Consider the following 15,137-nt stretch of genomic DNA (forward strand, 5'->3'; position numbering starts at 1 on the left):
ATTACCCTGCCCTGCAGCCATACCAGTGCCTAGGAAGAGGTTAGATCTGATGTATCCAAATGAGCAGCCAACAAATTCAAAGTGCCAGGACTCCAATTATCCCCAGGAACGCAGCGGCAGAGCTCATCTTTTGGGATTGGTTAGCTCCGATCTATTACACACGGGCAGGGGCAGCCAGCTCTTCCCAACTTTCTCTGCTCCAAATAAGCTCTTGCACAAGCAGCCCTAATGAGATGCAAATGAGATATGCACAAAGCCATAGCACTGTAGGATGATTAACCACTAGAGACATTAGCTGCCGATTTCAGACTGTGCGAGTTTAATAACCCTCTGCCGCCCCTCCGTTCTTGGTGGGGGCTCAGTACGCCCCTTGGCAGAGGAGTAAGATTCCGGACCCATCGCCCATCATTGCGTTTCTCCTGCTGAGGGGGGCTGCGCTGCCTCATCCACATGCCGAATCCTCGGTGCTTGTCTTTTGTAATCCAGACAGTGTGCGTATAGGGCACTTCATTATTTCATAGTGTGCCAAAGCTCGTTAGCGAAACAATTATTCCTCATTAAAATCCGGTGCGGATTTATTAAGAATATGGAAAAAAAAATCCCCCAACGATTAGGCATATAGTTAAATCAGAAGCCATGAGCGCAGCTGTAAATCCTGTGCGGGTCTTATATTCCAAGCCAGGTTGTCACTACCCCCACGCCACGGGCAGCAGCAGCAGCACAAACCCTCAACATACTTTTGTAAGATCCTCACCGCCTTGGCGTGACTTATCTGACTGTATCCATTTTTTTTGTTTTGTTTCCAGCGCCAGCATTTGACCCCGCACCCACTGCCCACAGACCTAGCAGGAGCCAACACAGCATCAAGCATGTGAGTACCCATCCGACAAACCAGAGCACAGCAAATGACAAGTGAACATCTGGAGTAATACCCAAAGCTTTGTAGCCATGGAGTGCAATGCTCTTTGCAAAGTGGCACACTCCTGACTGCCTCCCAAGTTTGTGCTCCTCTGAGTGATGCATCCACATAGGCAGATCTGGGAGAAAGGGTTTGGTTCGGCCCCATCTATCTCCCTGGTGATAGCAGCAACTGCAGATAAATCTCTCTCAGCCTCCTGATCCTGCTGCTTCTGGGGAGCTGCCTCTCTCCTGCCACGTACCTGCTCTGGAAATGTGTAACTGTATGTGTGTATGTTTGTATGTATGTGGATACAGGGTATTTGGAACATGCCTCCTGCTGTGTGCATAGTGTGAGCTCATTCTGGTGTCCTCTGGAAGATCCAACACCTGCACATATAGGTTTGTATATGGGGTGTACGTGTATATGCTGTCTAGTACTTGCAGGGCACAGCCTTTCTCCCCCATTTTTGCTGTTGGCATTCCCTCTTCTTGGAGTGGCTGGCAGCGGCCATACTGTGGCATGAAGAGAAGTCTTTAGTGCCATTCCTGCGAATCTGCGGCCCAGACCCTTTTGTTTGTTGTTGACGAGGCGTTTCTTTCTGTGTTAATTGTAAAACTCGAATGCCAAACGAGATTGCAGAGACGCAGGGAAAAGTGTCCCCGGAGAAAGATGTAATGCTGTGAAACATGCCCGAGTCCTTGGCACTGATCCCTTTTCACAGATGAAATTTTTTTTTTTCCTCCATATTTTACCGCTGGTTCCATACTGGAAGCGGGCGCCCACAGCTTGGCATCTGTGCCTCACATGACATGGAAGGATCTATAAATGCTTGCTCACTGCGGCAGAAGGAACATTTGGAGGGAGGGAGAACCACATCAGTCACCCCCGTGCCCCAATCTGGCTTCCCGCACGTCACCTATCTTCTGTGACTTGCTTCCTTGGGTAAAGACATTTGCTCTGGCAGTCAATGCCCGTTCTTTGTCTGCTCTGGAGCTGTAAAAGGATCTCCAGACCCACTTCATTGGCCGCCGTGACATATACCCGCTGCCAATATCACACGAAATTGTGGCGTTGCCACTGAGTGGATGGCATTGTGCCAGCTCGTCTGCCATCCGCCCATGCAGCTCACTCTCTCTCCTCCTCCTGTCGGCTTGATGTTAATTAACAGACGGGCTAATTGATTTAAAAGCTGGGAAAAAAAAATTACAGTTAACTTTTCCCAGAGGGTATGAGCGGCAGGCTGGCATGGGTCTGCTGGGCGTGGGGGGAGGGGGCTGAGCAAAGCCTGCAGCATAGGAAGGGTGGGGGGAAGCATAGCAGTAAGGCTGCTTATTGGAGAATAGCTGATAGGAATTGTGGTGAAACTGCCTCTGCATGACTGTATACTGCCATTCTATTTTATTCTAAATAAGCTGGGCACTCCCTTTCCCCTCCCCCTGAGACAAGGGAGCCATCCTGAACTTCTACCAAACCTCCCTCCTCATCTTTCCCCCCATTAACACCCTGCAATTAGGTAAAATAATCCCCAGTGACAGAGAACGCTTCGTCAGATGAAATAATTATGAAATGTGTGCCGTCGCACAACCCCCCCTCCCCTTAATCATCGCACATGTAAACATTTCCCATTCCTATTTGCCCAAACCCTAGAATTTCTGATCACGACTAGTATATGTGCGTCTGTGTATGACGGTGTGCTGGCATGTTCCATATTGAGGCCACTCGCCCACCTGCCCGCTTTACTATGCAACATCACAGGCTGCCCAAATCATCTTCTCCATTTATGAAAGGCCTTGAACATTTCTATCACTGGCGGAGGCAGCCTCTCCAGCACTGAACCAGTTAATTAACAGCACAATTAGCCATGCAAATACAGGCTTTGTTTGGAGGCTGTTCTTCAGAAAGGGGGGGGGGGGGGGGGGGGAGTGTTTATTTAGTGCGGACCTCTGTCTGGGAGCAGAGATTGTAAGGCAAGGATGCCATCATCACCCCTGTCTAGCTGTCCTCTTCTCTCCTCCTCTCCTGAAAGGCTAAATCTGTGCTGTAGCGAGGGGGGGGACGAAAAGCATACAGTGTGCAAATCATCCCACATTTGCATAATGTCTCCTGCCTTGAATATGCAGATGAGCTGTATAATTTATGAGTAGTCTGGAAGTGGGATTTTTTTTTCTTCCTGCAGGAGTGTTTGATTCCCCTTACTACCAAGCTCTATACAGACCGCTCACAACCTGCCTCCTTGTATCTGCATGTTTTGTGTTACATGTGTATCTTTTTATATGTAATTATCTTCAGTCTCCCCTGATCTCGGCCTCCATTCCTCGCTACCCCCTGTCTGCTAAGGGATGCCTACAGGAGCCATGCATCGGAAGCCCACAGCACAGGGCATGTTTTCCAGTGCTCCACTTGCGGGTGCCGCTTGTCAGGTTTCATTTAACTCATCGGCCATTGACGTGAAAAGAGATTGCAACTGGCCTGATTTTCTTATGGTGATAATCAGAGGTGCTGCTCATTATGAACAGTAGAAATTGCAGCAATATAAAACTAGGAAGAATTAGGTTCATCCCTGCGATCATGCTGAAAATATTGCATTTTTTTAAAGAAGTATATTTGAAAGGAAAATTGTGTGTGTATATATATATATATATATATATATATATATATATATATATAATGCTGTGTAAACTGTCAATGCGCCAAATGTATCTAATTTTTTTTACATTTATTCTATTTGTTGAGAGTGTGCAGTAAATTTGCCATCCATTGTGGAACTACAACTCCCAGAATGCTGCTGTTATTCCAAATCAAGTGGCAGGCCATAAATTGTCCACCTCTTGACTATGCATTTTCTGTCTTGCATCTCTTATCTATTTCTCTCTTTTATTTATGTATTTATTTTTTTATTGTTTTGTTTAGTATTCTGTTATCCGCTACTTTATAATAAAAAAAAAGTAATGTTCTCCTGCTATAAATGCAATAGAAATGTACACACATATTTCCTGTTTTTTTTTTTTTTTTTTAACAATAAACCTGAGGACACCTATAAATATACACAAACATTTTCTATCTGATTTACAAGACAAAAAATAAATAAATAAAAATATAAAAAACAAGTATTTTCTTCAGGGAACAATACATAATAAACTGATCTACTCAAAAACAAGCATTTTAAAATATATTTTGTATTATTTAAAATAGATAGCAAAACAAAATAAGACCTGACTGTACACGTAACATAAACTTTATATATATATATATATATATATATATATATATTTATTTTTATTTATTTATTTTTTAATTCTTAAAAATCTGCTGCAACTTGACACCAACTGCACATCAATATACTAAACCCAATACAGAATGAAGGGTGTCATAACCAAATAATACATGTAACAAAAGCTGTATATTTTTTTTATAACAAATTAAATTGCAAACTTCAATTTGATTGAAGTTTTTGCCCAAAGTAATAAAAGGGGGATCGCAGGAACAGTTTTCCCTTTGAGAGGAACTTTTTTTTAAAATTCAATATTTAATATAGATCTCCATACCTATATATAATATGTAATTGGTTGATTTGCTTTGGGAATAACGCAGAGGGATTATTGTCTCAATAATGACCTAGGGCTTATTTCAGCTAATCTATCTGTGTATTGTTCGATTTATTTTTATTTCTCATTAAGAAATTTTTGGCGTTTTTTCTCCCACTTTCTCTGTTTTCTGTGCGTTTATTTTTTTTAATTTTCCCACAGCATCAAATTTAATGCAATTAGCCAAGAAAATACGGAACAATGCCCTCTATTGAAAATAAAAACACAAAGTGGAAAACAAGCAAGAAAGGACTATTGCGTACTGCTTTGTAGCCCAGTATATTGCTGACACTGTGGTTTTTTTTTTCTAATATTCTTCCAAAAAACACAAAAACTGCAGGAAAAAGTGCCTTTTCTTTTGTGCTTTAGCCGTACCTTTTTGTCTTTTATCACAAATCTCATTACCCCTTAATGAGAGATGAGCCTAGCAATGGAGGGGTTAATCATTGTTTGCCATATTAAAGATCTCAAGTCACGTACACAGATAAGGTTCTGTTGCCGATTTTTTGGTTTTGTTTCCTACCCTACCCACCCCCCCCCCCCCCCCCCAACACAAACACAATTATTTGACATGACCTGATAAACTTGTTACAAATTAATTAAATGATGTTTAAAACCCCATTTACCGTCTCTCTGTGAGGTTTTTTTTTTGCAGATGGGAAATAAGTTGGTGACGCAGGAGCATAACATTGTGCCCTGAGAGAAATTATGGCACGTAATTCTCTCGTTTCTCTGTCCGTATAGAGGGGCCGTGCAGGAGCTGGCGGAGCTGAGAGAGCTGGTGGCAAATAAAGAGCTGCTTGTGCTACAGCTGCACAGTCAGCTGAGGGACGTTATACACAGCCAGGAGCTGAGCCACATTGAGGTAGGACAGTGTGTACCCTCTGTATTTACATAGCTGGCTTTTTACATGTATTTTGCTAAACCCAACTCATCTGTCCAATACTACTTCATAAAGAGTCTCCCATTTCCGGAACAACGATATCCAAAATATTCCAAAATCCAACTTTTTTTTGAGCGGGACTGAGATAGTGCCACCTTTGTTTTCTGATGGTTCATTGCACACAAATTTTGTGTCGTGCACAAGATGATTGAACATACAGGGGGTCATTCAGACCTGATCGCTCGCTAGGGTTTTTTTGCACTGCTGCGAGTAGATAGTTGCCGCCCATAAGGGAGTGTATTTTCGCTTTGCAAGTGTGCGATCGCATGTGCATCCGGCTGGTACAAAAACGTTTTGTGCAGTTTCTGAGTAGCCCAGAACTTACTCAGCCGCTGGCCCTCAGCCAGAGTCAATTCGAGGGGGGAGTGTGATCACAATCCCCCCCCACCCACCCGTACAGGAACACATACCTCCCAACGGGTGTGGTTTATCAAATCGACAATGTTTAGGTCGACCACTATAGGTCGACAGTCACTAGGTCGACATGGATGGAAGGTCGACAGGGTTTCTAGGTCGACATGTGCTAGGTCGACAGGTCTAAAGGTCGACATGAGGATTTTTTTTTTTTGGTGTCGTTTTCTTCGTAGAGTGACCGGGATCCCAAATTAGTGCACCGCGTCCCCTCGCGTGGCTCGCTTCGCTCGCCATGCTTCAGGCATGGTGCCTTCGCTCCACTACCGCTTCGCTCGGCACACTTTACCGTTCCAATCGTAGTCCACGTGGATCGTTAAGTATGAAAAAATAAAAAAAAAGAATCAAATGTGAAAAACTCATGTCGACCTTTAGACCTGTCGACCTAGCACATGTCGACCTAGAAACCCTGTCGACCTTCCATCCATGTCGACCTAGTGACTTTCGACCTATAGTGGTCGACCTAAACATTGTCGACCTAGACACTGTCGATCTTCAGACCGGATCCCCCTCCAAACATTTAAGAACTTCAAGGAGGGATGGCCTGCACGCGGGAAGGGGGCGTGGACTATGTGAAGGGGGCGTGGCTTCACGGAGGGTCCGTGATCGCGAGCCATGCCCCCGTTTTCGTCAGTGAGGGGGCATGGCCAGCGCTCTATGAACTGCTGGCATGCCCCCTCTCCCTCTGTCAATCGTGAATAGATGCTGTGCGCATGCGCACAGCATCTATTCACCGCTTCTCTGCTAAGCAGCAGGGCAGCGAGAGACAGAGCCTCTCAACTGCCCCCACCCCCCACCGCGGGACACTGCGGCCCGCGGGTGGGAAAGCGGGACAGTCCCAAAGAAACGGGACTGTCCCGTGAAAATTGGGACAGTTGGGAGGTATGGGAACACACAGTGGCTCAGCAATAACAGCAGCCTCTCTGCCCCACTGCAGCACAGCACACTGCAGCATGTGCTGTCCTGCCAAGATGAGAGCTGCTGCTGCCCAGTAAGGTGGGAGTGCAGGGGACCAGGGGCCCCTCCATCAGTCCCAGGCCCAAGTAATTAGTACCCGCTCCCTCCCCCTCGTCACTGACAACATCCTACAAAGCCACTGGAGTAACGGAGCCTGCGAGAAACCAGAGGAGAAGGGAGAGGAGGAGCAGCGCCCGAGCCGGGACCTCCTGCAGGTACCGGGGCTGCACTGTGAAGGGAATGAAGGCTGTACCTGGCATAGGGGGTCATTCACAGATGATCGCAGATCGCTGCATACGCAGCCGGATCTGCGTTCATCTCTGCACATGCTCAGGGCCGCCCAGCACAAAGCAAGGCTGCCTAGCATGTGTAGTGCCGCCTCCTGATGCACCCGCAATTACATTGCCGACGCATCTTATGTAAGGTTGTCCCCTGGCTGCGCTGTCAGCAGCCTTTTTTTTTTTTTTCCTCGGACTCTACTGTGCGGTGTAATGTGACTGACGGACACTACTATGCGGTGTAATGTAACTGACGGACACTACCTTGCGGTGTAATGTGACTGACGGACACTACTATGCGGTGTAATGTGACTGACGGACACTACTATGCGGTGTAATGTGAGTAACGGACGCTACTATGCGGTGTAATGTAACTGACGGACACTACTATGCGGTGTAATGTAACTGACGGACACTACTGTGCTGTGTAATGTGACTGACGGACACTACTATGCGGTGTAATGTGACTGACGGACACTACTATGCGGTGTAATGTGAGTAACGGACACTACTATGCGGTGTAATGTAACTGACGGACACTACTGTGCGGTGTAATGTAACTGACGGACACTACTATGCGGTGTAATGTGACTGACGGACACTACTATGCGGTGTAATGTAACTGACGGACACTACTATGCGGTGTAATGTAACTGACGGACACTACTATGCGGTGTAATGTGAGTAACGGACACTACTATGCGGTGTAATGTGACTGACGGACACTACTATGCGGTGTAATGTGAGTAACGGACACTACTATGCGGTGTAATGTGAGTAACGGACACTACTATGCGGTGTAATGTAACTGACGGACACTACTGTGCGGTGTAATGTAACTGACGGACACTACTATGCGGTGTAATGTAACTGACGGACACTACTGTGCTGTGTAATGTGACTGACGGACACTACTATGCGGTGTAATGTGACTGACGGACACTACTATGCGGTGTAATGTGAGTAACGGACACTACTATGCGGTGTAATGTAACTGACGGACACTACTGTGCGGTGTAATGTAACTGACGGACACTACTATGCGGTGTAATGTAACTGACGGACACTACTATGCGGTGTAATGTGACTGACGGACACTACTATGCGGTGTAATGTAACTGACGGACACTACTATGCTGTGTAATGTGACTGACGGACACTACTATGCGGTGTAATGTGACTGACGGACACTACTATGCGGTGTAATGTGAGTAACGGACACTACTATGCGGTGTAATGTAACTGACGGACACTACTATGCGGTGTAATGTGACTGACGGACACTACTATGCGGTGTAATGTAACTGACGGACACTACTATGCTGTGTAATGTGACTGACGGACACTACTATGCGGTGTAATGTGACTGACGGACACTACTATGCGGTGTAATGTGAGTAACGGACACTACTATGCGGTGTAATGTAACTGACGGACACTACTGTGCGGTGTAATGTAACTGACGGACACTACTATGCGGTGTAATGTAACTGACGGACACTACTATGCGGTGTAATGTGACTGACGGACACTACTATGCGGTGTAATGTAACTGACGGACACTACTATGCGGTGTAATGTAACTGACGGACACTACTATGCGGTGTAATGTGAGTAACGGACACTACTATGCGGTGTAATGTGACTGACGGACACTACTATGCGGTGTAATGTGAGTAACGGACACTACTATGCGGTGTAATGTAACTGACGGACACTACTGTGCGGTGTAATGTAACTGACGGACACTACTATGCGGTGTAATGTAACTGACGGACACTACTATGCGGTGTAATGTGAGTAACGGACACTACTATGCGGTGTAATGTGAGTAACGGACACTACTATGCGGTGTAATGTGACTAGCGAACACTACTGTGCAGTGTAATGTGAATTGGTACTTTTCTATGGCCCCTATATTTTTGGCGCTTTCCCCTGCTGGGGGAGGTGGCATGTGTAAAAGGGTGCTCTACCTGGTGCAAAGTGTAAAAGGGAACTCTACCTGGCTCAATGTGTAAAAGGGTGATCTATCTGGAATAATGTGTGACTGGCCAAAATGTCTAGTTACAGCTCTGAGGATGAGATCGGTCACATTTGTACAGTATTTGTAGAAAGGCGCAAAATTGATAGTTTGCCGGAGGGCGCCGTATACCCTAGCACCGGCCCTGCCCAAACATTTCTGATATGGGAGCCTTATCCTAATGCCTCTACACTCTTATGAAAAACGGCATCAGACATTTTACCATGTTAAAAATAAAATATTACGAAAGTGCAAAACCGTGAGGTCATCCGCTTACTTTTTGTCACAACATCAGTTTTACGGCAAAGCTCCTGGATTTGGGGAGAAGCTGGCAGCGTCTGTGTTTTGGTTCATTATGTTTAACTGGAGAATATTGCACCTTGCAAATTGACGTACTCTTTTTAACTTTTCTGCCCTTGTCTACTTTGTTAAGCTAGGTGAACGTTCAAGTGAAATTTACACATATTATATTTTCCTGAAAATTGCCTCTAATTGGTTATTTATGTTATGTCACTCCCACTACAGTCCTGAAAGACATCTGATAGCTGTACTACTGCCAAACGGGTGTAGCCAGAACTTTGTGGGCCCCATAACAACTTTTTGAAGGGTCTCCTGTTCCAATGCTTCTAGAGAGACACCTCTCCGTAGCAGTTGTTCATTTTGTGCCCCATAGTATTGCCTAGTTCACATTATGTCACACTGCAGGGCTGCCAGTTCATATTATGCCACACTATAGTGCCTCCATGCCATATTGTGCCACATTACCGTGCCTTCACTTCATATTTACCCACATTACAGTGCCCCAGTTCAGGGGGTGTAAGTTCATGCCGGACGGCCGGAGGTGAAATAGATGATGGTACTCACGCACCTTGGCCCAGTTCACCAATGATAGCTTCTTCACCTTCTAGAAAGCTCTCCCACACTCAGGGGTGAGTGTATTATACCCGTATAGCGCTTCCTGCTTCGCCTCTTTACCAAAATAAATCAGGAAGCCGCAGCGCCGAGATGTAATAATATCCCGGATGCCAAAGTTCCCCCTTCCAGAGGTCGCTGCCAGACCCCAACAGTATGTCAGCCTAGTGCTGATACAATGCGTCTCTCCACTCCCGGCCGGCTCCTCTGGGCATGCGTGAAATCTTGTAACCATCGCAAGATCTCACATGCCGGCCAGCAGCCGCCGCAGCCAGGGACGGCGCTGTCCTTGCTGTGGTGTATGGGCAACAACACCTGTAGCTGTTGAAATCTGTTGCCACTGACCGGTCATCATTGCCCCGCACATCTGCGTGCTATCTTGTAGATAACAGAGCCGATATAGACAGGGGCACATAGCGCCCTTGTCACCATGCGTACACCGCCGCATTAATACATGGGGGTGAAGCAATATCAGCACACATAACGTGCACTGATACCACTCCCCCCCCCCCCGCCCCCCCGTATTGCCGTACACCTACCCCTGAGAATTTTATCCAGCCTCCTATCATTTAAAAGTGCCCTTAAAACTCTTAAGGCCAGTACTCACTGGCCGATGGCAGAGAGATGTGTGCTGAGCGAACCGCACAGCACACATCTCTCCCGGCACTCAGCACAGCGCGATCTGTGCTGAGCGTGCGGGGGGAGACGGGGGGGCCGCTCACTTCACCCAGCGGGTGAAGTGAGCGACCCGCTAGATTGGCCTGCATGCAGGCCAATCTAGCAGCAGCGATAGCGATGCGCGGGGCTGCGCATCGCTATCGCTGAGGGGGCTACACACGGAGCGATCGTGCTTAAAATCTAAGCAATCTAGTCAGATTGCTTAGATTATCGCTCCGTGAGTACCCCCCTTTATTTTCATTCAAGATTCCCACCCCTGAACCATACAGTATATACAGGCTGTGCTTTCCCCGGCTCCACTGCTATCTGTGTGTCCACCCATATCCCATATGAAGTATGTAATCTCTGTGCCCTATTGTTTTATATCTTATTGGGTCATTTATGGGTTTTATTTCTGTTACGGTATACACCCACCCACATATATACAAATACACACACAGCCACGTATACACCCACCCACCCACCCACATATATACAAATACACACACAGCCACGTATACACCTACCCACCCACCCACATATATACAAATAAACACACAGCCACGTATACACACACCCACCCACATATATACAAATACACACACAGCCACGTATACACCCACCCACCCACCCACATATATACAAATACACACACAGCCACGTATACACCTACCCACCCACCCACATATATACAAATAAACACACAGCCACGTATACACACACCCACCCACATATATACAAATACACACACAGCCACGTATACACCCACCCACCCACATATATACAAATATACACACAGCCACGTATACACCCACCCACCCACACACATATATACAAATAAACACACAGCCACGTATACACACACCCACCCACATATATACAAATACACACACAGCCACGTATACACCCACCCACATATATACAAATATACACACAGCCACGTATACACCCACCCACCCACCCACCCACCCACATATATACAAATAAACAAACAGCCAAATATACACTCACATAATCTGTAGATTGTAAGCTTGCAAGCTTGCCTTCCTACCTCCATGACTGTTTGTTATCACTCAGATTTGTTTTATCACTGTTGTTTCCAGCTGTAAAGCACAACAGAATTTGCTGCACTATATAAGAAACTGTTATTTAATAAATAATAACCACATATATAGACACACATACTCGCATATATACACACACACTTACCCACATCCATATATATATACATATACACACCCAGTCATATATATACACACACACATACACACACCCACACATATATACAAATATATACACACACACACACACAGCCAGATATATACATAGACACACACACACACACACACACACACACACACACACACACACACACACACACGCACACGCACACACACACACTGTCCCCCACCCCTGCACTCTTCCCTGTCAGTCCCATCTTCTCACCAACTGCCAGGCAGCCAGGATTTCAGCATGCGGGAGCCGGGCAGCTGCACTGTCAGGGTGCGGGAGCCGGGCAGCCAGGTTATTAGCATGCAGGAGCTGGGCAGCTGCACTGTCAGGGACAGGGCCGTCTTAACGGCAGTGTAGGCCCCTGGGCACAGCAATGCATTGGGCCCCCTACCCATCCTCCAGCGGTAGGGGTGGGGTGTGCTATCAGCGGCAGCTTTGATGTCCCACGGCCGGTAGAGGGTGTTCTATCTTCCACTCAGCATGTTGGACCTGAAGCAGTAATTTCTACTAATTGCTCCTTTACTGCACAGATGGGGTGGGAGGGAGAACACTAAACTGTAGAAGAGGGCATTGGGCTGAATGAAGGCGCCCTGGTACATGACTTCCAGGGTGGTAGCGGGTGTTTAATACGCAGGGGAGGGGTGGATAGTGGAGTGGGCTTAATATTCATCATTTTCTGGTGGGAGGGCAGCTTGCTTGACTGCAGATATCTCAAGTTCCTGAAAATATATTTTTTAGCTTTGAATGGGATAAAACACTAGAGAGTGCTACCTTTCAGGAGGTTCTGGGGACTTGGGGATCAGAGGTCAGGAGCCAGAGCAATCCTCCAATGAATATATAAAACTGTATACCAGGTGTGTGGAGCTGGAGCAGGGACCAGCTGCTGGAAGGCTGATATCTCTGGTTCTGGGCACAGTAGAGACAAGCTGCCAGTGTCCAGCAAAAGGGGAGAGTCCTAGTTTTTGGATTATACACTCAGAAAAACTCTGTGTCAGACAGAACCTGAGATATCTGGCTGGGTAAAGCAATTAACAGGCTCGGATGGGGACCACTGCTTTCTTGCTGAATATCTCCGGTTCCCCAAGGCCGATTTTCAAAAATCTGGTACCCCTGGAAAGAGGGGACCCTCAGCTATCAGTCTAGGGCCCTTATACTCCTGGGGCCCTTGGGCAAAAGCCCATTGAGCCCATACGAAAAGACGGCCCTGGTCAGGGAGCGGGAGCCAGGCAGCCGGGGTATCAGCATGCAGGAGCTAGGCAGCTGCAATGTCAGGGTGCGGGAGCCAGGCAGCCGGGGTATCAGCATGCAGGAGCTGGGCAGCTGCACTGTCAGGACGGGAGTCGTCAGCTTCAGTGTCAGGGGACAGTCACACGGCCGGCAAACCCCACCTCCCCTTTCACTGAATAAACAGTGAAGGGCCTCTAGCCGATAATCAGAATAAATGATGCTGCTGTGGTAGCGCCTTTGCTCATACACTGTAAGTAGCTGGCTCACAGTGATTGAAGTGCACCAGAAGCAATGGAGAAGGTGTCCCCTTCACTGCTGGAGCCCAGCGGCAACCGACTCCATTGCCTCTGGAACTTCTGCCACTGCCCCAGTTGATATTATGTAACATTATAATGCCCTCCACTTCATTTTATACCACATTACAATGAGCAGGTGCCAGGGGCATAGCTAGATATATTGTAGGCCCCAAGGCAAACGTCTGTAATGGCCCATAACATATGTGCCACCCAATGGTGAAAAAATATATATAACACATGTAACTGTGACAGGGAAAGTGGCCCCTCCCATCCCTGGGCCCCATAACAGCTGCATTCCCTGCACTTATGGTAGCTACGCCTTTGTATATAACACATGTAACTGTGACAGGGAAGGTGGCCCCTCTCAGCTTGGGGCCCCAAAGCAGCTGCACTCTCTGCACCTATGGCAGCTACGCCCTTGTATATAACACATTTAACTGTGACAGTGAATGTGGCCCTCTCAGCTCGGGGCCCCAAAGCAGCTGCACTCTCTGTTCCAATGGCAGCTACGCCCTTGTATATAACACATGTAACTGTGACAGTGAATGTGGCTCCTCTCAGCCCGGGGCCCCATAGCAGCTGCACCCCCTGCACCTGTGGCAGCTACACCCTTGTATATAACACATGTACTCTGACAGAGAAGGTGGCCCCTCTCAGCTATGGGCCCCATAGCAGCTGCACTCCCCGCACCTGTGGCAGCTACGGGTGTCACATGACCGACACTGTCATCCCGACAATTAGAATGCCAATAGGGAATGCCCCTACCCTAAACTGCCGGTTCCGGTATGAATGGTCGACCATGTTATGGTCGACAGTCATTAGGTCGACCACTATTGGTCGACATTGACATGGTCGACATGGACACATGGTCGACACATGAAAATGGTCGACACATGAAAGGTCGACACATGAAAAGGTCGACATGAGTTTTTTAAACTTTTTTTGGTGTCGTTTATTGCGTAATGTGACTGGGAACCCCAATTAGTGCACCGCGTCCCCTCGCATGGCTCGCTTCGCTCGCCATGCTTCGGGCATGGTGCCTTCGCTCCGCTACCGCTTCGCTCGGCACAGATTACCGTTCCAATCGTAGTTCACGTGGATCGTAAAGTATGGAAAAGTTCCCCAAAAGAAAAAAAAGTTAAAAACTCATGTCGACCTTTTCATGTGCCAACCTTTCATGTGTCGACCATTTTCATGTGTCGTCCATGTCAATGTCGACCAATAGTGGTCGACCTAATGACTGTCGACCATAACATGGTCAACCATCTGAACGGATACCCAACTGCCTGGGGTGGCTGCTAGGGCTAAGTAAAATTTATTTTTATTTTCTTTGGGGGGATGGGGGGAGGGGCTGGGGGCTAGGCCTTACCACCCTCTAGTGCCTAACCCCACCCTGGCCCTAAACCTAACCATCACCCCGATACTTACCATCGAGATGTCGGCGGTCTGTGTTCTGGCGCCAGGATTCCAAGTACTGTCTGGATTCCGGCGTCAGTCACATGACTGCCGGCAGCTCGACTGCTGGGATGCTAACCCCATCCCGTAGCTATGCCCTTGCCACCAAGTAAATATTTGGGGGCTAATTCTAAGTTGGGAGTAAAGCAAAATAAAGAAATAATTTTTTTTAAAATAATTATTAGACTTTATTTAAATGGCGCCACAAGGGGTCTGCAGTGCTGTGCAGATTACATAAACAGGAACAGTAGGAACAAAACAAG

General features: G+C 47.2%; 1 protein-coding gene across 3 annotated transcripts in view; it reads left to right on the forward strand.

Annotated features, from left to right (window-relative positions):
• The window catches only part of PMFBP1 (polyamine modulated factor 1 binding protein 1), a 326,347-nt gene that overhangs the window by 139,980 nt on the left and 171,230 nt on the right, over positions 1 to 15,137 (forward strand). For all 3 annotated transcript variants that reach the window (XM_063945469.1, XM_063945471.1, XM_063945470.1), the window contains 2 exons: positions 807 to 871; positions 5,230 to 5,350. In XM_063945469.1, the coding sequence (XP_063801539.1) occupies positions 807 to 871; positions 5,230 to 5,350 (186 nt within the window). The remainder of the gene's footprint in view (positions 1 to 806; positions 872 to 5,229; positions 5,351 to 15,137) is intronic.

The sequence above is a fragment of the Pseudophryne corroboree genome, chromosome 11 (genome assembly GCF_028390025.1).
Source record: "Pseudophryne corroboree isolate aPseCor3 chromosome 11, aPseCor3.hap2, whole genome shotgun sequence".
Classification (NCBI taxonomy): domain Eukaryota; kingdom Metazoa; phylum Chordata; class Amphibia; order Anura; family Myobatrachidae; genus Pseudophryne; species Pseudophryne corroboree.